This window comes from Pithys albifrons, chromosome 22 (genome assembly GCF_047495875.1).
Source record: "Pithys albifrons albifrons isolate INPA30051 chromosome 22, PitAlb_v1, whole genome shotgun sequence".
Taxonomy (NCBI): Eukaryota; Metazoa; Chordata; class Aves; order Passeriformes; family Thamnophilidae; genus Pithys; species Pithys albifrons.
Window position 1 is genome coordinate 3100603 of NC_092479.1, and position 23166 is coordinate 3123768.

The window sequence follows — 23166 nt, forward strand, 5'->3', positions numbered from 1 at the left end:
AAAAAGTGGTGGAACAGCAAAGAATTAGGTGTTAAATAAATAAATAAACAAACAAACAAAATAATCAACATATAAACACACAAACCTAATATAATAATATATCCCGTAATACTCCATGTGGCTAAGCTTTCCCGCACAGCACAACGTGGGAATATACTTTAATCTCATTTACTGGATTGCTCTGTCCGAGGGTGCAGCTTGCTGAAACGACCAGGCTCCTGACGGGGTTTTAAGGTCCGTGAAGAAAAAGATAAACTCGTGAACAACAACAACAACAACAAAAAAAAAAACAAACAAAAAACAACCACCACAGAAATAAGGGCTGACAGGAGGGCTGTGTCTGACAGAGGAGGCGGCGGCGCCGCTGCCCCTCCCCGGCCCCGCTTCACAAAATGGCCGCCCGGCGTGAGGCGACAAAATGGCGGCGGGCGGGCGGCGAGGGGCAGGACGGGCCGAGGGAGGAAGAAGGAGCTGAGGGGCAGAGGACGGGCCGAGGGAGGAAGAAGGGGCTGAGGGACAGAGGACGGGCCGAGGGAGGAAGAAGGGGCTGAGGGACAGAGGACGAGGGGCAGTGGACGGGCCGAGGGAGGAAGAAGGGGCTGAGGGGCAGTGGACGGGCCGAGGGAGGAAGAAGGGGCTGAGGGACAGAGGACGAGGGGCAGGACGGGCCGAGGGAGGAAGAAGGGGCAGAGGAGCTGCCGAGGGGCAGAGGACGGGCCGAAGGAGGAAGAAGGGGCCGAGGGGCAGAGGACTATGGCAGAGGACGGGCCGAGGGAGGAAGAAGGGGCCGAGGGGCAGAGGACGGCCCATGGGGCAGGGGACGGGCCGAGGGAGGAAGAAGAGGACCATGGCAGGGGACGGACGGGGGAGGAAGAAGAGGACGAGGGGCAGGGGACGGACGAGGGAGGAAGAAGAGGACGAGGGGCAGGGGACGGACGAGGGAGGAAGAAGAGGACGAGGGGCAGGGGACGGACGAGGGAGGAAGAAGAGGACGAGGGAGGAAGAAGAGGACGAGGGAGGAAGAAGAGGACGAGGGAGGAAGAAGAGGACGAGGGAGGAAGAAGAGGACGAGGGAGGAAGAAGAGGACGAGGGGCAGAGGACCATGGCAGGGGACAGACGAGGGAGGAAGAAGAGGACCATGGCAGGGGACGGGCCGAGGGGCAGAGGACGAGGGCCAGGGGCCGAGGAGCAGGAGACCATGGCAGGGGACGGGCCGAGGGAGGAAGAAGAGGACGAGGGGCACGGGACGGGCCGAGGGAGGAAGAAGAGGACCGTGGCAGGGGACGGACGAGGGAGGAAGAAGAGGACCGTGGCAGGGGACGGACGAGGGGCAGAGGACCATGGCAGGGGACGGACGGGGCCGGTGCCCGAGCGCTCCGCTCCTCTGCGAATGAATCCCCAGCGGGCCGGCGGCGAAAGCGCTGCGGGTGAAACCCGACCTTCCTCTCCCCCCTCCCTCCGCCTCTTCTCCCCTCGCCGCCTTTGCAAAAGGATGTGGAAATGCCCGAAACGCGCGTTTGGGCTCATTTGGCCGTGGCGGAGCCTCCGTGTGCCCCTCACGCCTCCTCAGCCTCCGTCAGGCGCCAGCGCTGCCCCCTCCCCGGCTGAAACCCCGAAAATATTATTTTTTTGCCTCATTTTTGGCCCACAATCGCGCTTCCCCCTCTCCCCCGTCATCACCACCCAGCTGGGTCGGTTTATGCCTAATTCTCTCCTTTTGCACCGCTTTTCTCCTTGGCAGGGCTCGGAGCCGCCACCTCCCGCTCCCCTCACGGCGTGGAAAACACCCAGACGTGCTTAGGGGGGGAAAAACCAAATAAAACCCAAGAAAAAAATCCCCCAAACACCCCGAGGATTGATTTATCACCGGAGCCGGAGTGGTGTGGGAAGAACCATCGCCGCCTGCCATTCGCTTAATTAAAATCATACATTGGTGTGACCAGACGTGGTAATTCCATAAAAAACCCCAAATCTGTAACATCCACAGGCTCGTTGTTGGAGCTGCAGCCAAGGTACCACATAAGCCTTTTTTTAACGTATTTTTTTATTGTTGCCTTACCTTTTTGTCTGCATCACAGTGTTGTTTCAGTCTATAATGTTGCCCCTTCCTTGATAAAAGCTACATGCCTAAAATATTGCTTATTTTCCCATGGAATTACAGATTTAGGCCCATATAGATGCTCTTTTATTTCTACATATACAAGAATATTTCTATATTTTACTACATACATATATAAATATTCTATGACTACATCTTTTATATCTCCTTTTTCCAGGGACTGCTTAGAATATAAAATAAACCCACACACATAAAAACTTATTTAATTATATATAATTGGCCCGTATATATCTTTGATTTTATATATATATATTACCTTTGTTTTCCTCCATTGGTTTTCTACTACAATGTATCCTAAAGCAGGAGAAAAAAAATGCCATCAAAAAGCAAAAATTAAAGAAGAAAAAGAACAAAAAAAACCAACCCATCTCTTTTTTTTACCGTCCACGGCAGAAGTTTGTGCCTGAACGTTTTTATTTGTTCCACAGAGATGTAGATTTTCCTTGGGAGACTTGGGGAGGATTAGTTTTTAATAAAAAAAGAGGGAAAAATACACCTGAGAAAAAAAAAAAAACAAACCAAAAACCAAACAAACCCAAAACAACACAATAAAAAAGAAACAAAAAGGAAAAAAGGAAAAAAAAAAAAAAGCACGATAAAACCACAAAACCAACCCCCAGTGAGTGAAGCTGCAAACGCAACCGAACAGTCCGGACCAGACAATTCATTGCCCAGAAAAAAGAGGATAAAACCGGGGCTGCAATGGCCGCTTTGCTGTAGATCCGGGAGGAGGGATCAGCTCCTTTCTCCCACCATCTCTCGCTCCGAACACCACCATTTTTTTCCTTTTTTTTTTTTTCTCTTGTTTAATGCTCTTTGTTGGGGCCGCCCCACCCCCGCCGGAGCCGCGCAGGGGATTCACTTTTTTTACAGAGATCTCTTTTTTTTTTTTCCCCTCCACCCCCCCGGCCTTGTGCAATCCTCTCCCTTTCATTACGTGTTGTTTCCCCTCTGCGGGTGTAAAGGTTTCTCTGCTCTGCTTCTTATTCCAGAAGCTTCCACGGGGGGGGAGCCCCCACTGCGGCGCCTTTGCCGCAGCGCCAGGAGGAGGAGGAGGAGGAGGAGGATGCACCACCTCTCCCTGCCTGCCAGCCTCATTCCAAGCCTCTCCCCCTCTCTCCATTCCCCCCAGCTTGGAAAACTAAAGCGCTGGGAGGTGTTTGCAACTTGATTATTTTATTTTTTGTTTTTTTTTTTTTCTCCTGGTGGAGATGGAGGAGGGCAGGGCTGGCACCGATGGCACAAATGACCTTTCCCAGGCGGTGGGAGGGAGGATTCCCCTCCCACCCCATCATTCTCCTGCTTGGAATTAATTTTAAATAGCAGGAGGATTATTTTTTATTTTCCTTCCCCCTCCCCTTGTTCCCTCACTTTTTTTTTTTTTTTTGAAGCTTCCTCACGATCTTTTTTTTCCTGCGTGTGTTTTGAATTGCGTTTGAAAATTGCCCAGCTGGAGACAAGGCTTGATTAGAGCTGGAACAATAACTCCCTTTTATTAATAACGGGAAGGATTTACAGTCCTACAGCACCTTCCTTGGAAAGCTTTCCAAACCGTTTGCAAACACTCCCAAATTTCAGATTGTGCAGCCCTTGGCTGTGAGGTGGGTAAGTATTTTAATGATGCCCCCGCCCAAAATCACCTCGGTGGCAAATCTACATTTCTTAGAGCTTAAAAGGATGACCAATTTGGGGTTTTTTTTGTTGTTTTTTGGGGGGTGTGGGGCTTGCTAAAAGCTGTAACCTCAACCTGTAGATGCAGATTATTTGCTGTGTCCTGGGAACTGGGCTGTTCTCCCTCCGACCACACAGAGCCGAGCTGGAGGTTTGCTGCACGTCAGTAAACATCTGCTTATGGATTTATTTATTTTTTTAATTCCTTTTTTTAATCCATCCCCTTTTTGCAGTCCCCAAGTGACCTCCTGCAGCGCTGCCTTTGCATCGAGGCCCTGCTGTGTGTCCCTGGGAGCCACAGTGACCTTGCTGGGGGCACTGGGCCCACCAGGCCGTGTGGATGCTCTGCCTCATCCCACATCCCTGCCGCCTTTTTCCCAGTGCATCCCTTCCCTCACCCAGGGAGATGTTGCAGTGTTGTTGTGGCTAAAGCTGCTCCGTGCCTTATTTTTAATCTTTGTTTTTTATTTTCCCAGGGAAATAGTAGGTTGGTTGTGTACCCCCTGTGCACAGCAGATCCCCACTAACCATGCAGGGATCTCCTGGGCCGTGGGATCCAGCCTTTCCACGAGCTTGAAGCTCCATCCATGTCCATTTGTGTTGTTCACAGGCCACAAAACCCCACAGTATCCCTGTGGTTAGTTCTGTCTGCAGACCAGGAGTGGGTCCCAGGGCTTCCCCTTCCCACCACTTGCTGCTTCACAAAGGCTGATGCTTCTGGAAAAAGCTTTGCCTTGTAGCCTTTAAAAAAAAATAATAAAAAAAACCCCTAAAGTGGCACTGCTGGGATTAGTCATCCTTGTTTTTAGGAAGCTGTTTGTCCCTATCACGCATGTGCGTGTGAGGTGGGAACTCCAGAGCGCTGTACCGTGCTCTGCTCGCTGCTCCTTGGAGCTCAGCCACCCAGGCCCCACTGAGCTGCTCCTGGCAGGTGCAAACACCCACAGTCCAGCTTTCCAGCCCCTTTCCCTCCACTTTTCCAGTTTTTGGCAGGTGTGGAAATGTGGAGGCTGTGACTGCAGCAAGCAAGGAGGGATGAGCTGTTTTCTGGGGTCACGTCCAACTCCAGAGGAGAAACTCTGGTGATTTACAATTTTTTTTCTTGCCTGTGGTAGATTTTACTCTTGAGCTCTGCTGCACCTTGTGAGAAGACTGAGTTTGACCCTTTTGGCTGCTAAAAATGGCTCAGTCTTTAACCCTCTGTGCTTTTCCCCTTCCCTGTGGTCACGTAGAAGAGCAAACCACGCAATTAACCAGCACAGCAAAGGGCAGCTCCCTCCCCCTTTCCCCTTTCAAAAAATCCAGAGTTGTGTGTCTTGAACTGCTGCATAGGCAGAAAACATACAAAGCCCTTGTCAGCGTTGTGCTGATGTGTGGCACATTAAAAAAAATACACACAAAAGGGGTGGGGAGAGCGGGTGCCTCCAGGGAGCAAAACTGTGGGGCCCCTTTCCCTCCAAGCCAACAGACCGACGTGCCATAGTCTGTTCTCCTCACTTTGCTCAGGCAAAGGAGTGGAGGTTGGAGGGAAAGGAGGGAGTGTTAAACACCCTAAATTGTGTTGGTGAAGATCAGGCTCCCCTTGAACTATATTTTTTTTTCTCTGTGAACTCTCTCCCAAGAGACGCTGCTGGTTTATTACCCCATTCCTCACTCGCTGGGAAGAAGGAAAAGGTTTCCTTGCTGGATGTAATTCCTTTTGTTGTGCTGCAAAGGTAATAAAAAGCACCTGGTGCTGGTCTCTCTCCCAGGTCACACATGACTGGGAGGCGCAGCCTGCTGTGGTCATTAGTGCACAGGGGATCATTAGCCCTTAATGAGGATATCAGGATGGCAGGGATGCCTCTGGCTGGCCAGGCCCTGCCACGCTGGAGCAGCCCCTTCCTTAGGAGGAACCATTTCACTGTTTGCTGCCCTGATCTGTAGCACAGCCCTGGCTTTTTATGCTTTTTTTGGCCAAAATTAAGCAGAGGATGAGGTGGCCAGGCCAGATTTCATCCTCTGCTCCCTGCAGTGGAGCTGGTGTGTGAACTCTGCCAGCAGCTCCTGTGCCTGAACCCTCGTTTGCAGTTGGAATAATCCAGCCTGGACAGGGATATTGATGCCATTCCTTCATTTAGGGCCGTGTTGTTTGGAAACACACCCCGTGCTCATCACAGGCAGGTCCAGAGGAGCAAGAACTTTGCTGTTGGGATGATTCCACGTTTTTCAGCCTGGCACACCCTGTGGGACTTGGAATTATTTTCCTTTGGCAGTTTAGGATAAATGAGTGAGAATTACCTTACGAGGGCTGAACTTTTACCACCCTGAAGAGTTACTCGAACTACATCAATGGCACTTCCAAGCTAAACAAAACCCGAATTTCTGGTGCCAAAAAGTGATCCAAACCTCCACTCCTCCTCCATACGGGGGGAAACTGTGGTCTTGCAAGTCTTCCTGTTATCCCAGAGAGTTAAAAAGCTGCCCTGTGACATCTGCAGAGGTGAAATGGAATCTAAAGGCAGCTGAGCAACTTCTGCCGTGCTGTGTTGCTGGAGAGGCTTCTGAGAGCAGCAGGTCTGGCTGCACAAATCCTCCCCTTTGTGCTTTCTCTGGAGGGAAGGAGCAGTAACTGCAAGGACACGGGTTCCCTCTGCTTCATTTGAACACCCTCGTGTTGCTGCAGCATCAAAATGGTGTTGGATGAAACAAAAGCTCTGGTGGTGGCAGCTCCGTGTTTGTTTTGTGCTGGGTGTGCTGATCAATCCAGTGGGGAATGTGGGAAGAGCAGCCTGAGGCTCACAGGTTTGGACTGTGGGGTTTGTGTAAAAGCTTGTCCTGCAACATTTCCAGCCTAATTTCTGCAATTTTCTTGTTTTTCCTGGGCATTGCAGACAAGAAAAAAATTACATTTTGTTGTAGAGTTAATGCAACAATTAGGTGTTAAAAATGGCAAAGTGACAGGATTGGTGATCTGACCAGTCCTGGGGGATTTATATCCTTTGCAGTTGTCCTGTTTGGGTATCAAATCACACAGAGCAGGTTTGTTTTCTTTGTTTTTCCCCTAAAACACAGTATTTTGCAGCCTGGAAGACTGGAGTCCTGCCCAGCTGGTGAAAGCCCTGGGTTTGGGGAGAACCTTTGGGAAGTTCCCCAGCATGTGGCTGTACAGAAGTTGGGGGCAAGAGGAAGCAGGGCAGAAGCTGTAACGTGATCTTTTTAATTTTTCCCAACAACAGGCAAAGAAATAGGTATTAATTCAATATATCTACTAAACTGTGAGTGAGAGTAAACTCTTTCACAGTGCAGTGATGGCCCCTGGGGTTTGGTTCTGTGGCTCAGCCACCACACTCTGCTCTGCTGCTGCAGAGACCTCTGGTTTTCTGTAGCAAAGGTGCTGAAAACAGAAATGTGCTTTTATAGAGAGATACAAATGGGTTCAGAATTCCAGGGGCTCCTGGGCTGTGTTCACAGGGCTGCAGAGGGTGACTTGGTGGCATTTGGTGGCATCTGCCACCCCTGGCACTGTGTGGGTAAGAACACCATGGGGAAGAGTGTTGAAAAATAAATTATTAAACACTGAGTTTTTGCCCAGAGCCATCTTGTTGTGAAGGTTTGGAGCACTAACCTTCAAAAAGAACAGAAATCAAGAGCTTTATTAATCTAAGTCCTGTGCTTTGTGGTGCTTAAGGCTCCAGAACTCAGCTTTGTGTTCCAAGCTGAGCCTCTGCCTTGGCAACAAATGAGCCCAAATATCAAACACACCAGTTCCTTCTTGGAGAAAATGAGCACAGAACAGAATGGGTAAGCAATAAAATTAGGCCAATAATTCAGGCTGGCTTAAAAAAGGAGATAAAAGCCTAGCTGGGAATTTGATCTTCAGCTGCCATAGTGCTCTTTTAATAAATACTGTCAATGAGCAAGGAAGGCACGTAAATACATTTCATCCTGACGAGATGGTGGCTGGAGCTGGCTGGCCCCAGCAGAGAAACATTCCCAGTGTTTCTGGGGGCTCCTGGCTGGGAAACCTCCTGTTTTCCTACAAAAAGCCAAGAAACTGGCTGTGCCCTGGATGCTGGTGGGGATGATCATCGTGAGCCTGTGGGATCCTCGTGGTGTCCCTTTGGGAGCAGAACACCCCGAGCTGCTGCTGAGCCAGCCCTGGGGGGCCAGGCAGTGCCAGTCTGGGGGGACAGGCAGTGCCAGCCCTGGGGGTACAGGCAGTGCCAGCCCTGGGGGGACAGGCAGTGCCAACCCTGGGGGGACAGGCAGTGCCAGCCCTGGGGGGACACAGTGCCAGTCTGGGGGGCCAGGCAGTGCCAGTCTGGGGGGGACAGACAGTGCCAGTCTGGGGGTACAGACAGTGCCAGTCTGGGGGGACAGACAGTGCCAGTCTGGGGGGCCAGGCAGTGCCAGTCTGGGGGGGACAGACAGTGCCAGTCTGGGGGTACAGACAGTGCCAGTCTGGGGGGGACAGGCAGTGCCAGCCCTGGGGGGGACACAGTGCCAGTCTGGGGGGACAGGCAGTGGCAGCCCTGGGGGGACAGGCAGTTCCAACCCTGGGGGGGACAGGCAGTGCCAGTCTGGGGGGGACAGGCAGTGCCAGCCCTGGGGGGACAGGCAGTGGCAGCCCTGGGGGGACAGGCAGTGCCAACCCTGGGGAGGACAGGCAGTGCCAGTCTGGGGAGGACAGGCAGTGCCAGCCCTGGGGGGACAGGCAGTGCCAGTCTGAGGGGACAGGCAGTGCCAGTCTGGAGGGGACAGGCAGTGCCAGTCTGGGGGTACAGGCAGTGCCAACCCTGGGGGGGACAGGCAGTGCCAGCCCTGGGGGGACAGGCAGTGCCAGTCTGGGGGGACAGGCAGTGCCAACTCTGGGGGGCCAGGCAGTGCCAGTCTGGGGGGGCCAGGCAGTGCCAGTCTGGGGAGGACAGGCAGTGCCAGCCCTGGGGGGACAGGCAGTGCCAGCCCTGGGGGGACAGGCAGTGCCAACTCTGGGGGGCCAGGCAGTGCCAGTCTGGGGGGGGACAGGCAGTGTCAGCCCTGAGGGGACAGGCAGTGCCAGTCTGAGGGGACAGGCAGTGCCAGTCTGGGGGGACAGGCAGTGGCAGCCCTGAGGGGCCAGGCAGTGCCAGCCCTGAGGGGACAGGCAGTGCCAGCCCGGGGGTACAGGCAGTGCCAGGCCTGGGAGGACAGGCAGTGCCAGTCTGGGGGATACAGACAGTGCCACCCCTGAGGGAACAGGCAGTGCCAGCCCTGGGGGGACACAGTGCCAGTCTGGGGAGTCAGGCAGTGCCCGTCTGGGGGTACAGGCAGTGGCAGCCCTGGGGGGACAGGCAGTGCCAGCCCTGGGGGGGACAGGCAGTGCCAGTCTGGGGGGGAACAGGCAGTGCCGGGCCTGGGAGGACAGGCAGTGCCAGTCTGGGGGGACAGGCCGTGCCAGCCCTGGGCACACAGAGCAGAGCCTGTTGCTGGCCTTGCTCTGTATCCAGTCTCTGCTTCTGGAAGTGTTTGGGGAGCAGTTGTGGGGACTCGTGGCAGCTCCGGCGCCGCGTTAACACACCGGCCAAACTCGCCTTTTCCAGCGTTTCTCCTGCTCACTTCTGTTCATTGGTGTTTTCTCCTCAAAGTGAGGCTGCTGTGTGGACCCCAAGGATGTTTTCTGCCTCTCCTGCCCCTGGTTTTTTTCCTCCAAACTGGAGAGCTGTTAACTTTATTAGCTCCTTATATGGCAGCCCCATTTTCTCACGCCTTTAATGGCTCTCTTTTGATCTGTCCATTCTTGCCTTGCTTTTCCTCTTCTGAACACGGTGTTCAAGCTGAGATGGGTTTATAACCTGCTCCCTCACTAATATATGGCCCGGCACCTTAATCCTCTCCAAGTGCTGATAAGAACCATCCCAGCCTTTTAACTAAAGGGTTGGCCGAGATCTCCACAGATTGCTGGGCTTTCGGCTACACCCACCCAGGAGTAATTTGAATTGTCCTGAAGGCCATCAGGTGATGGAGAGCAGCTCAAATCTCCTCATCCTTGGCTGTTTGACCCCTGGGAAGGGCAGCACACAGGGGTGTCTCCCCCCTGGATGCTCATTGTGGTGTCACTCGTGGCAGGACAGCAGCACAAATGTGAGTCACAGGGTTGGTTCTGCTGCAGAGCTGCCCCTTTGCTGAGAGAGAGGTTTTGCTCACTGGTCTCCAGCCTTGGTCTGTGTTCTTTGAAATCTTCCTCTGAGCTGGAGGGATCCAGTTCCCGCAGCATCACTGGCTCCTGTGTTGCAACTGGGAACAGTTTCCCCACAAAGCACTTGAGAAGTACTGGGTTGGTCCAGAGCTTTGTTTTTCATCACCAGATGGGCTTTGTGTTCCTCTTTGTGCTCCTCTTCCAGCTGGTTGTGGTGTGAAGGAGCCCTCCTGGCACTGCTCTGTCAACAGAGTGGATGGCTTTGTTTGTGACAACTTCCAGCCCCTGATGTCCTGTGAGATCACCGGGTGACAGCAGTGCCCGGTGTGGCTTTCCCTGGAAGGACCTGGCACGTGGTTCCCTCGTGCCCCTCAGAGCTGCTGGCCCAGCAGGGAGGAGGAACAGCTGGAAATGTTGTCACAGCAAGAACACTCCGTGGGAGACAGAGAATTCCTCCTGGAAAAGCCGGCTGGGGCATGGTTTGGGTTTTCCTCTCCAGAATGGGGAGCCTGTTGGAGACAGAGACACAAAGGGGCTGCTCCTCGTGCTTCCCACCAGTTAGGAAGGAAAGTCAAGCCCAGTTCCACCCTGGTGGAGCGTGTTGGCCGCCCATTGTGTGCACGTGGCTCCATCCCACGTTAAATAATTGAATCATAGAATGGATTGGGTTGGAAAAGACCTCTGAGATCATCAAGTCCAACCCTTGGTCCAACTCCAGTCCCTTTACCAGATCATGGCACTCAGTGCCACGGCCAAGCTCAGCTGAAAAACCTCCAGGGATGGGGAATCCACCCCCTCTCTGGGCAGCCCATTCCAATCCCTGAGCACTCTCTCTGCAAAGAATTTCCTCCTGCTCTCCAACTTCAATTTCCCCTGGCAGAGCTTGAGCCCATCGTGCCCCCTTGTCCTATTGCTGAGTGCCTGGGAGAAGAGACCAACCCCCACCTGGCCAGAACTTCCCTTCAGGGAGTTCCAGACAGTGCTGAGGTCACCTCTGAGCCTCCTCTTCTCCAGGCTGAACACCCCCAGCTCCCTCAGCCTCTCCCCACAGCACTTGTGCTCCAGTCCCTTCTCCAGCCTCGTTGCTCTTCTCACTTGGGTTGGAAGAGACCTCAGATTATCAAACCCAACCCTTGATCCAACCCTACTGTGATCACCAGCCCAGGGCACTCTGTGATCACAGTGGCTGGTGATCACAGTGGGGTTGAATCAAGACCTGGTGGATTCTCCATCCCTGGAGGTGTTTCAGAGGACACTCAGTGGCACATCCAGTCCCTTCTCCAGCCTCGTTGCTCTTCTCTGGCCCCACCCCAGCCCCTCAAGATGCTGGAACCCAACTGAGAGGAACCAGCTGAGAGGGTTTTTGCACGCTGAGCCAAGAGGAATCATAGAATGGATTGGGTTGGAAAAGACCTCTGAGATCATCAAGTCCAACCCTTGGTCCAACTCCAGTCCCTTTACCAGATCATGGCACTCAGTGCCACGGCCAAGCTCAGCTGAAAAACCTCCAGGGATGGGGAATCCACCCCCTCTCTGGGCAGCCCATTCCAATCCCTGAGCACTCTCTCTGCAAAGGATTTTTTTCTGGTGCTTTGCATTCAAGGCATTGATGGGGTTTTACTTAACCAGTAGAACCCAGTTTGGCAGAGCCTGTCATGGCTTTATTTAACCAGTAGATCCCAGTTTGGCAGAGCCTGTCATGGCTTTATTTAGCCAGTAGATCCCAGTTTGGCAGAGCCTGTCATGGCTTTATTTAACCAGTAGATCCCAGTTTGGCAGAGCCTGTCATGGCTTTATTTAACCAGTAGAACCCAGTTTGGCAGAGCCTGTCATGGCTTTATTTAACCAGTAGAACCCAGTTTGGCAGAGCCTGTCATGGCTTTATTTAACCAGTAGATCCCAGTTTGGCAGAGCCTGTCATGGCTTTATTTAACCAGTAGAACCCAGTTTGGCAGAGCCTGTCATGGCTTTATTTAACCAGTAGAACCCAGTTTGGCAGAGCCTGTCATGGCTTTATTTAACCAGTAGAACCCAGTTTGGCAGAGCCTGTCATGGCTTTATTTAACCAGTAGATCCCAGTTTGGCAGAGCCTGTCATGGCTTTATTTAACCAGTAGAACCCAGTTTGGCAGAGCCTGTCATGGCTTTATTTAACCAGTAGAACCCAGTTTGGCAGAGCCTGTCATGGCTTTATTTAACCAGTAGAATCCAGTTTGGCAGAGCCTGTCATGGCTTTATTTAACCAGTAGATCCCAGTTTGGCAGAGCCTGTCATGGCTTTATTTAACCAGTAGATCCCAGTTTGGCAGAGCCTGTCATGGCTTTATTTAACCAGTAGATCCCAGTTTGGCAGAGCCTGTCGTGACTGGGGAGATTGAGGCACAGCATGGGCCAGGGGCAGGGGTGAGGCTGGGGCTGCCAGGCTGGACTCCACCTGCGTCAGAGGGGTGATTAAATCAGAGGTCTGTGTGTTTGTTAAGCCACTGCCGCTCGCTCGGTGACTTTGACCAGTTGGCGATGGGGACTCGTCGCCGGGAGGTTGCGGCGTCCAGGTGGCAAAAGGCAACTCTGGCAAATAAACTCTGGGTTTGATCAATATTAAAGCCAGGTCAGGAAACTTTGGCCATGGAAAACACTGAAATAGGGGCTGCTCTGTGGTGACAGCACTGAACTGGCTTCAAGAACTTGTGGCTGTGGGTGCGTTTTCCCCTGAACTCCGACTGCTCCGAGTCTCGCAGTGGGAATTGGTTGGGTGTTTTCCTTTTGGGGTGTAGAAATAGGTGGTTATCCATGCAGGGGCACATTTTGGTGGAAAACAGGATCTCATTTTGGTGGAAAACAGACCCCATTTTGGTGGAAAACAGGATCTCATTTTGGTGGAAAACAGGATCTCATTTTGGTGGAAAACAGGACCCCATTTTGGTGGAAAACAGGATCTCATTTTGGTGGAAAACAGACCCCATTTTGGTGGAAAACAGACCCCATTTTGGTGGGAAACAGGATCTCATTTTGGTGGAAAACAGACCCCATTTTGGTGGAAAACAGACCCCATTTTGGTGGAAAACAGACCCCATTTTGGTGGAAAACAGGACCCCATTTTGGTGGAAAACAGACCCCATTTTGGTGGAAAACAGACCCCATTTTGGTGGAAAACAGGATCTCATTTTGGTGGGAAACAGGATCTCATTTTGGTGGAAAACAGGACCCCATTTTGGTGGAAAACAGGACCCCATTTTGGTGGAGAACAGGATCTCATTTTGGTGGAAAACAGACCCCATTTTGGTGGAGAACAGGATCTCATTTTGGTGGAAAACAGACCCCATTTTGGTGGAAAACAGGATCTCATTTTGGTGGAAAACAGACCCCATTCTGGTGGAAAACAGGATCTCATTTTGGTGGAAAACAGACCCCATTTTGGTGGAAAACAGGACCCCATTTTGGTGGAAAACAGGACCCCATTTTGGTGGAAAACAGACCCCATTTTGGTGGGAAACAGGACCCCATTTTGGTGGAAAACAGGATCTCATTTTGGTGGAAAACAAATCCCATTTTGGTGGGAAACAGGATCTGATTTTGGTGGAAAACAGACCCCATTTTGGTGGAAAACAGGATCTCATTTTGGTGGGAAACAGGACCCCATTTTGGTGGAAAACAAATCCCATTTTGGTGGGAAACAGGATCTGATTTTGGTGGAAAACAGACCCCATTTTGGTGGAAAACAGGATCTCATTTTGGTGGGAAACAGACCCCATTTTGGTGGAAAACAGACCCCATTTTGGTGGAAAACAGCACCCCATGGGTTAAAAACCATCAATTTCTGTGTTGCAGAGCTGCCTGTTGAGAAGGGGTGGGGGGTGAACCAGGGTGGGTGATATTGGTGAGTTCTTCCCTCTGTCTTAATTCAGGAGCTCTGCAAACCCCTTTGGGGCAGTGGGGGGAGAGTCCTCCCCATGGTGGGAGTTTGTGCCACGCAGTTCTCAGGACAACGTGGCCTCCCTGATTTATTGAGGAGCACTTAGAGAGTCACAGCTATTCTGAGTTGGAATTTGGTGGTGGGAAGTGTTGGGGCAGCCATGGGGGGTTCAGTGACCCCCACACGGGGTTCCTGTCACTGCCTTTGGAGCCATCACAGGTCCCAGAGCCATGGGGGGCCCTCACTGCTGTCACCTCCAGTAATTTTTATCTTACTCTCCCCAGCAGCTGCAAACTGGGCATGTTCTCAGCTGTGGGTGAAGGTGTTTGTGCCTCAGGATTTGGGAATCCCAGATGGGATTTGGGGGCCTGTCAGGGGGGGACAGCAGTGCCCCATGGCTGGGATTTGGGGGGCTGGGATTTGGGGGTGTCAGTGTGGGGGTCAGCAGTGCCCCTGGCTGGGATTTGGGGGTGTCAGTGGGCTCAGCAGTGCCCCTGGCTGGGATTTGGGGGGCTGGGATTTGGGGGGTGTCAGTGGGCTCAGCAGTGCCCCTGGCTGGGATTTGGGGGGCTGGGATTTGGGGGTGTCAGTGGGCTCAACAGTGCCCCTGGCTGGGATTTGGGGGTGTCAGTGGGCTCAGCAGTGCCCCTGGCTGGGATTTGGGGGGCTGGGATTTGGGGGGCTGGGATTTGGGGGTGTCAGTGGGCTCAGCAGTGCCCCTGGCTGGGATTTGGGGGGCTGGGATTTGGGGGGCTGGGATTTGGGGGTGTCAGTGGGCTCAGCAGTGTCCCTGGCTGGGATTTGGGGGGCTGGGATTTGGGGGTGTCAGTGGGCTCAGCAGTGCCCCTGGCTGGGATTTGGGGGGCTGGGATTTGGGGGTGTCAGTGGGCTCAGCAGTGCCCCTGGCTGGGATTTGGGGGGCTGGGATTTGGGGGTGTCAGTGGGCTCAGCAGTGCCCTATGGCTGGGATTTGGGGGGCTGGGATTTGGGGGTGTCAGTGGGCTCAGCAGTGCCCTATGGCTGGGATTTGGGGGGCTGGGATTTGGGGGTGTCAGTGGGCTCAGCAGTGCCCCTGGCTGGGTGAAGCCCCTCAGAGCTGTGCCCTGAGGCTGCAGGAGGGGTGTTGGCTGCCAGTGGCCCCTGCCCTTGCAGAGCAGCCCCTCATGTTCCTCACACTGCCCATGACAACTCTCACAGCCCCCCATATGAGTCTCAGAGCCCCCCATGCCACTCCCAGAGCCCCCATAATGGTTCCCACACCCCCCAACTCTCACAGCCTGCCAGAATTCCCACATTACAATTCTCACAGCCCCTCAGTGTGTTTCAGACCCTGCATTGTGTGTCTCAAAGGCCCCAGTTACATTTCCCAGAGCCCCCACCCCAATTCTCAGAGCCTGCCCTTGTAATTCCTGCAGACCCCGTTGTGCTTCTCACACCCCCTGACCCCGATACCCCCTTGTGTGTCACCCCAGTGTATTTCTCCACTCCATTATATTCATTTCTCACATTCCCCCATTACATTTCTCAGCCCCCCATTACATTTCTCAGCCCCCCATTGTATTTCCACCCCCCCATTATATTTATTTCTCACATTCCCTGCATTATATTTTCACCCCCCGTTAAATTTCTCCCCCATTTTATTTCTCACATTCCCCCATTATATTTCTCAGCCCCCCATTACATTTCTCAGCCCCCCATTATATTTCTCAGCCCCCCATTATATTTCTCAGCCCCTCATTACATTTCTCAGCCCCCCATTGTATTTCCACACCCCCATTATATTTATTTCTCTCATTCCCTGCATTATATTTTCACCCCCCATTAAATTTCTCCCCCATTTTATTTCTCACATTCTCCCATTTTATTTCTCACGTTCATTCCCCCATTACATTTCTCACCCCCATTGTATTTTCATCCCCCCATTCTATTTTTCTCATTATTTCTCACATTCCCCCCATTATATTTTCACCCCAGGATATTTCTCCCATTATATTTATTTCTCACACTCCTCCCATTATATTTATTTCTCACATTTCATCCCCACTACATTTCTCAGCCCCCCATTGTATTTTCACCCCCATTATATTTTTCTCATTGTATTTATTTCTCACACTCCCCCCATTATATTTCTCACATTTATTGTATTTATTTCTCACACTCCCCCATTATATTTCTCACATTTATTGCATTTATTTCTCACACTCCCCCATTATATTTCTCCCATTTATTGTATTTATTTCTCACACTCTCCCCATTATATTTATCTCACATTTATTGTATTTATTTCTTAGCCCCCCCATTATATTTATGTCTCACATTTGTCCCCCACTACATTTCTCAGCCCCCCATTGTATTTTCACCCCCCATTATATTTTTCTTGTTATATTTATTTCTCCCATTCTCCCCATTATATTTATCTTTCACATTCCTCCCATTATATTTATTTCTCACGTTTCTCCCCATTGGATTTCTACCCCCCATTATATTTATTTCTCACATTTGTTCCCCATTACATTTCTCACACCCCCACTGTATTTATTTCTCACATTCCCCCCTCAGATTTATTTCTCACATTTCTCCCCCACTACATTTCTCAGCCCCACCACTGTATTTCCACCTCCCACTGATTTCTCAGCCCCCCATTGTATTTATTTCTCACACTCTCCCCATTATATTTATCTCACATTTATTGTATTTATTTCTCACACTCTCCCTATTATATTTATCTCACATTTATAGTATTTATTTCTCACATTTGACCCCCACTACATTTCTCAGCCCCCCATTGTATTTTCAGCCCCCATTATATTTTTCTCATTGCATTTATTTCTCACACTCTCCCCATTATATTTCTCACATTTATTGTATTTATTTCTCACACTCCCCCCATTATATTTCTCACATTTATTGCATTTATTTCTCACACTCTCCCCATTATATTTCTCACATTTATTGTATTTATTTCTCACACTCCCCCCATTATATTTCTCACATTTATTGTATTTATTTCTCACACTCCCCCCATTATATTTCTCTCACATTTATTGTATTTATTTCTCACATTTGACCCCCACTACATTTCTCAGCCCCCCACTGTATTTTCAGCCCCCATTATATTTTTCTCATTGCATTTATTTCTCACACTCTCCCCATTATATTTCTCACATTTATTGCATTTATTTCTCACACTCTCCCCATTATATTTATCTCACATTTATTGTATTTATTTCTTAGCCCCCCCATTATATTTATTTCTCACATTTGTCCCCCACTACATTTCTCAGCCCCCCATTGTATTTTCACCCCCCATTATATTTTTCTCACTGCATTTATTTCTCACACTCCCCCCATTATATTTCTCACATTTATTGTATTTATTTCTCACACTCCCCCCATTATATTTCTCTCACATTTATTGTATTTATTTCTCAGCCACCCATTTTATTTCTCAGCCCCCCCATTGTATTTATTTCTCACACTCTCCCCATTATATTTATCTCACATTTATTGTATTTATTTCTTAGCCCCCCTATTGTATTTATCTCTCACACTCTCCCCATTATATTTCTCCCATTTATCCATTTATTGTATTTATTTCTCACATTTCTCCCCCACTACATTTCTCAGCCCCTCATTGTATTTCACCCCCATTATATTTTTCTCATTGTATTTATTTCTCACACTCTCCCCATTATATTTATGTCTCACATTTGACCCCCACTACATTTCTCAGCCCCCCTCTGTATTTCCACCCCCCCATAGTATTTATTTCTCACACTCCCCCCATTATATTTCTCTCACATTATTGTATTTATTTCTCACACTCCCCCCATTATATTTCTCCCATTTATAGTATTTATTTCTCACACTCCCCCCATTATATTTATCTCCCATTTATAGTATTTATTTCTCACACTCCCCCCATTATATTTCTCCCATTTATTGTATTTATTTCTCACACTCCCCCCATTATATTTCTCCCATTTATAGTATTTATTTCTCACACTCCCCCCATTATATTTATCTCACATTTATAGTATTTATTTCTCACACTCCCCCCATTATATTTATCTCACATTTATAGTATTTATTTCTCACACTCCCCCCATTATATTTCTCCCATTTATAGTATTTATTTCTCACACTCCCCCCATTATATTTATCTCACATTTATTGTATTTATTTCTCACACTCCCCCCATTATATTTATCTCACATTTATAGTATTTATTTCTCACACTCCCCCCATTATATTTCTCCCATTTATAGTATTTATTTCTCACACTCCCCCCATTATATTTATCTCACATTTATTGTATTTATTTCTCACACTCCCCCCATTATATTTATCTCACATTTATTGTATTTATCTCTCACACTCCCCCCATTATATTTATCACATTTATAGTATTTATTTCTCACACTCCCCCCATTATATTTCTCACATTTATAGTATTTATTTCTCACACTCTCCCCATTATATTTATCTCACATTTATTGTATTTATTTCTCACACTCTCCCCATTATATTTATCTCACATTTATTGTATTTATTTCTCACACTCTCCCCATTATATTTATCTCACATTCCCCCACCCCCCCGTTCTGCGCACGCGCACTCCGCCCCCGCCCCCCCCGCTTGGGGCGCCGCTGGCGCTGCCCCCGCCCCCCTCCGCCTGACCCCGCCCCCTCCCCGCCTGGCCCCGCCCCCGCCCCGCCTGGCCCCGCCCCCTCCCCGCCTGGCCCCGCCCCCTCCCCGCCGGCCCCGCGGCGCGCGCCCCGGGGCGCAGTGCGCGTGCGCGGGGGGCCCCCGTGTGTGTCTGCGCGCGGCGCGGGCACGGGCCGGGCCGTGCGCGGGGCGGGGGGGAGCGAGCGCGGCCGCGGAGCGCGCGGGGGGGGCGGCGGGGCCGCGCTGCCGCTGCCGGGGGAGGGGCCGGCGCGGGCGGCGCCAGCGGGCGGGCGGCGCGGGCAGCCGGCGAGGGAGCGCGGCCGCGGCGCGGAGCGAGCCCGGCGCCCGGCAGCCCAGGGGCCCCCGCGGCGGCGGGCATGGTGCGGGCCGGCGGCCGGCGGCGCTGAGGGCGGCCGGGCCCCGCGGCGGAAGGGGCGGAGGGCGCGGCGGAGGCGGCGGCGGCGGCGGCGGCGGGCGGCGAGCGGCGGCCGGGAGCCGGGGCACGGGCGGAGCGCTCGGCCCGCGCCGCGCAGCATGGTCCGGGAAACCAGGCACCTCTGGGTGGGCAACCTGCCGGAGAACGTGCGCGAGGAGAAGATCATCGAGCACTTCAAGCGGTGAGTGCGGAGGGCGGGCGGGCCGGGGTGCGGTGCGGGCACAGCGAGGGGGAACGTGGGAACGGGGCAGGAGGAGCGCGGGGCCGAGCGGAGCCCGAGGAACCGGCGCTGCACGGACAGACCCCGCCATGGCGGGACCGGCGGCGCGGCCCGAGCGGGGAAATACAAAAGTGCCTAAAAATGGACCCGAAAGGCGAAGCAGCGGCCGAGGGGAGCTCGGCTGGGAGCGGATCCCGGAGCCTGGAGGCAGCGCGGAGCTTGTTCGCCATTCTTTTTTTGTTTTTAATTATTTTTATTTTTTAATTATTCAACGCTTGGAGTTTCCTCTGTTTATTTTCGCCCGTTTCGCTCCATCCGGAGCCCTGGATGATGCTGCGTGTCCCCCCGAGGAGCAGCGAGCGCTGGGAACCGAAGCGCCTGCAGCTGCGAGAACGTGACTCGGAAAAAAATTTAAATAAATCACACAAACCCACGGAGAAAACACGGAATCCTCCACGCGGGAAGCGCCCTGGACACCTTATATTGTGCTGGGTTGTTTTTCCCTTTTTTTTTTTCGTTGTTGCATAGGTTAATCCCGCTCATAAGGAAGTAGTAGCTGTTTGCATGGTTGTGTTTTTTTCCTCCTCCCTCTGTCTTTCCCTGCGAAGAGGAGGAGGAGGAGGAAGAGGCTTCTCCCCCGCCGCCTCAGCAACACCTTTTTCCTCGGGAAATGCTCTCAAGTTGATGCTGGAAGCTGGTTTTTTTTTTAAGGGGGCAAAAGGAAATAAGGAGCCGTGCTCAGCTCATGGTCCCTCCAGATGGGTTGGTTTAATCCCACCACCGCCAGGAAAAAACTGGATTTTGAAGCTTCCTTTAATCTTCCTGCGCTGGAAAAATGACGGAGCGTCCTTAATAATGAGTCACCATGGGAAAAATAGATGCGGTGACACCGAGGGGGGGAAAGGAAGGTCCCAGCGCCTCTTCCCTGCTCGCCTGTGCTGTGAAAGGACCGGGGCTCTCTCATCGCCCTCCATCCTCCTGGCCTGAGCTGCTGCCGCAGCCAAGCCCCATCTCCGCACCCCCATTGCTCTGAAACTGCCCTGTTTGAATCGAACTTCACCTTTTTTCACCTTTATTATCCCTCGGACCCGAGCCCAGGGTCGCCGCTCGGTCCGTGCCAGATGATGGATCCTTATCCAGGGTGGTTTGTCGTGTCCCCCAGTCCAGGTTTTGTGACCAGAGCTCTACAAAGACAAGGGTTGTTTTTTTTTGGAAAAACCCCGCTCTGGGGTCGTTTGGTTAATCCCAACCATCGCTGTTGGAGGGAACAGACATTGCACAGTGGAAATCTGACATTCCTGGATTTTATTTTGTCCGGTCCTCCTCCTTGTGTAAGATGTATTAAGGCAGGGAAAAAGTTGCTATGGTGCTGTTGCTTGGAGATGGATGGGAAAAATGGCAGGCGCTGAATTAATTACCTTTTTTTGGTTGTTTTTACCTCGGCGAGTTGCGATGGGAGGTTTGGGAAGGAGATTTGCAGCCAGGCATTTCTCCCAATTTCTCCCTGGTTTTCCAAATTGATTTTTCCCCGGGATTTGTGTGTTTGGGTGAGGCTGATCCCAGGCCAGTAACCACAGTTAAAAACACCCTTCAGCCCTTTGGCTGCGGTGCTAAAGCAGGGGGGGGATGACCCGCTGCCTCCAAACCCTGCTGGGGTATCCAGGGGGTCTTTGTGGCTGGCAGAGGGATGGGGGGGAGTGGAGCCGATCGAGGCTCGGGGTGTGGGTGCTGTGGGTGGACAATGGAGCGAGGTTTCCTTTGTATGCCCGTGCTCGCCCGGGGAGGGAAGGGACGCGCTGCTCGGGGGTCCCTGTGCGGTGGGTGGGTTATCCACAGCGGGGGAAGGCGCTGCCCGGCGCGGGGGTGCGATGGGGAAGGATTCCCTCTGCTTCAGTTTGGATGGAAAGGCCTTTGGGATGGAGCAGGGCTTGGCAGAGCCCGGTTCCCACCCATCCCCCAGCCTGGGAATGGGGCGGAGGGAGAGGCCGAGCCTGGGAGGGAGCGGAGCGGGGAAGGGTTTGGGGAAACACCGCCCGAACCGCGGCCGGGCCGGGACCGGCTTTACCCCGGAGACTCCCCCGGGACCGGGCCTGCCCCGGAGCCCCCGCTGGGACCGGCTTTGCCCCGGAGCCCCCTCTGGGACCGGCTTTGCCCCGGAGCCTCCGCTGGGACCGGGCCTGCCCCGGAGCCCCCGCTGGGACCGGCTTTGCCCCGGAGCCCCCTCTGGGACCGGCTTTACCCCGGAGACTCCCCCGGGACCGGGCCTGCCCCGGAGCCCCCGCTGGGACCGGGCCTGCCCCGGAGCCCCCTCTGGGACCGGCCTTGCCCCGGAGCCCCCTCTGGGACCGGGCCTGCCCCGGAGCCCCCGCTGGGACCCGCTTTGCCCCGGAGCCCCCGCTGGGACCGGCCCTGCCCCGGACCCTCCACTGGGACCGGCCCTGCCCCAGAGCCTCCGCTGGGACCGGCCCTGCCCCGGAGCCTCCGCTGGGACCGGCCTTGCCCCGGAGCCTCCACTGGGACCGGCCCTGCCCCGGAGCCTCCGCTGGGACCGGCCCTGCCCCGGAGCCTCCGCTGGGACCGGCCCTGCCCCGGAGCCCCTTCTGGGACCGGCCTTGCCCCGGACCCTCCACTGGGACCGGCTTTGCCCCGGAGCCCCTTCTGGGACCGGCCTTGCCCCAGAGCCTCCGCTGGGACCGGCCTTGCCCCGGACCCTCCACTGGGACCGGCCTTGCCCCGGACCCTCCACTGGGACCGGCTTTGCCCCGGAGCCCCCTCTGGGACCCGCTTTGCCCCGGAGCCCCCTCTGGGACCGGCCTTGCCCCGGAGCCCCTTCTGGGACCGGCTTTGCCCCGGAGCCCCTTCTGGGACCGGCTTTGCCCCGGAGCCTCTTCTGGGACCGGCCTTACCCCAGACCCTCCGCTGGGACCGGCTTTGCCCCGGAGCCCCTTCTGGGACCAGCTTTGCCCCGGAGCCCCTTCTGGGACCGGCTTTGCCCCGGAGCCTCCACCGAGACCGGCCTTGCCCCGGAGCCCCCTCTGGGACCGGCTTTGCCCCGGAGCCCCCTCTGGGACCGGCCTTGCCCCGGAGCCTCCGCTGGGACCGGCCCTGCCCCGGAGCCCCCTCTGGGACCAGCCTTACCCCAGACCCTCCGCTGGGACCGGCTTTGCCCCGGATCCTCCACCGAGACCGGCCTTGCCCCGGAGCCCCTTCTGGGACCGGCCTTGCCCCGGAGCCCCTTCTGGGACCGGCCTTGCCCCGGAGCCCCTTCTGGGACCGGCCTTGCCCCGGAGCCCCTTCTGGGACCGGCTTTGTCCCGGAGCCCCTTCTGGGACCGACCTTGCCCCGGAGCCCCTTCTGGGACTGGCCTTACCCCAGACCCTCCGCTGGGACCGGCCCTGCCCCGGAGCCCCCTCTGGGACCGGCTTTGCCCCCGGACCCTCCGCCACCCTCCGGGGCGTCTGTTTTCCCACTGAGCTTTGGAAACGCTGCCCTTCCCCGATGGAAGCCCTGGGTGCTGCTCAGGCCCTGCCAGGGACAAGGAGGAGGAACAACCATCTTGTTTCTAAAGAAGCAAAAATTCAGGGAAAACTCCTAAAACTTCAGCCCCAGCAGGAGTGGAGTGTTCAGTGTGAGGGTTTTGCTGCTTCTCCTCCCCCCACGACTCATCCACTGGCTGTGGGAACCTTGCTTGGCTTTGCAGCCTCACAAGGAGTTCTTTTAAGGGATGAATTAAGATAAAAGAGGTGTTTTGCAGAAATTATGTGCGGGGTTTTTTCCAAATCCTCCTGATTGGTTTATTTTATTGCGAATGGAAATAACACTGTGCTCATGAATGCTCTTCTCAAGTTACAGAATATTGAAGCTGGTCTCAAGTAGCTCTGGCTTACATGAGCACTGTTATTTTTTCTTTAAAAGCAGTATTATTTTTTAGCTTAAACACCCCTTTTAAAATATATATTTTTTGATATTAAAGGAGAATGCAA

The 23166-nt window shown here is 53.2% G+C and overlaps 2 protein-coding genes across 3 annotated transcripts in view; both read left to right on the forward strand.

Moving 5' to 3' along the window:
- The first annotated feature begins 808 nt into the window (after positions 1-808).
- LOC139682058 (octapeptide-repeat protein T2-like) lies at positions 809-1432 on the forward strand. The gene has a single exon (XM_071576016.1). It carries the CDS (start codon positions 809-811, stop codon positions 1430-1432), a length of 624 nt encoding a protein of 207 aa, XP_071432117.1.
- Positions 1433-18802: 17370 nt separating this feature from the next.
- SPEN (spen family transcriptional repressor) overlaps positions 18803-23166 on the forward strand; it is an 82752-nt gene continuing 78388 nt past the window's right edge. For both annotated transcript variants that reach the window (XM_071575760.1, XM_071575761.1), the window contains exon 1: positions 18803-19144. In XM_071575760.1, the coding sequence (XP_071431861.1) occupies positions 19062-19144 (83 nt within the window). In that variant the 5' untranslated portion in view covers positions 18803-19061. The remainder of the gene's footprint in view (positions 19145-23166) is intronic.

What these genes read in the sequence shown, in the direction of transcription:
- LOC139682058 (XM_071576016.1), top strand. Translation starts at nt 809, where the DNA reads ATGGGGCAGGGGACGGGCCGAGGGAGGAAGAAGAGGACCATGGCAGGG.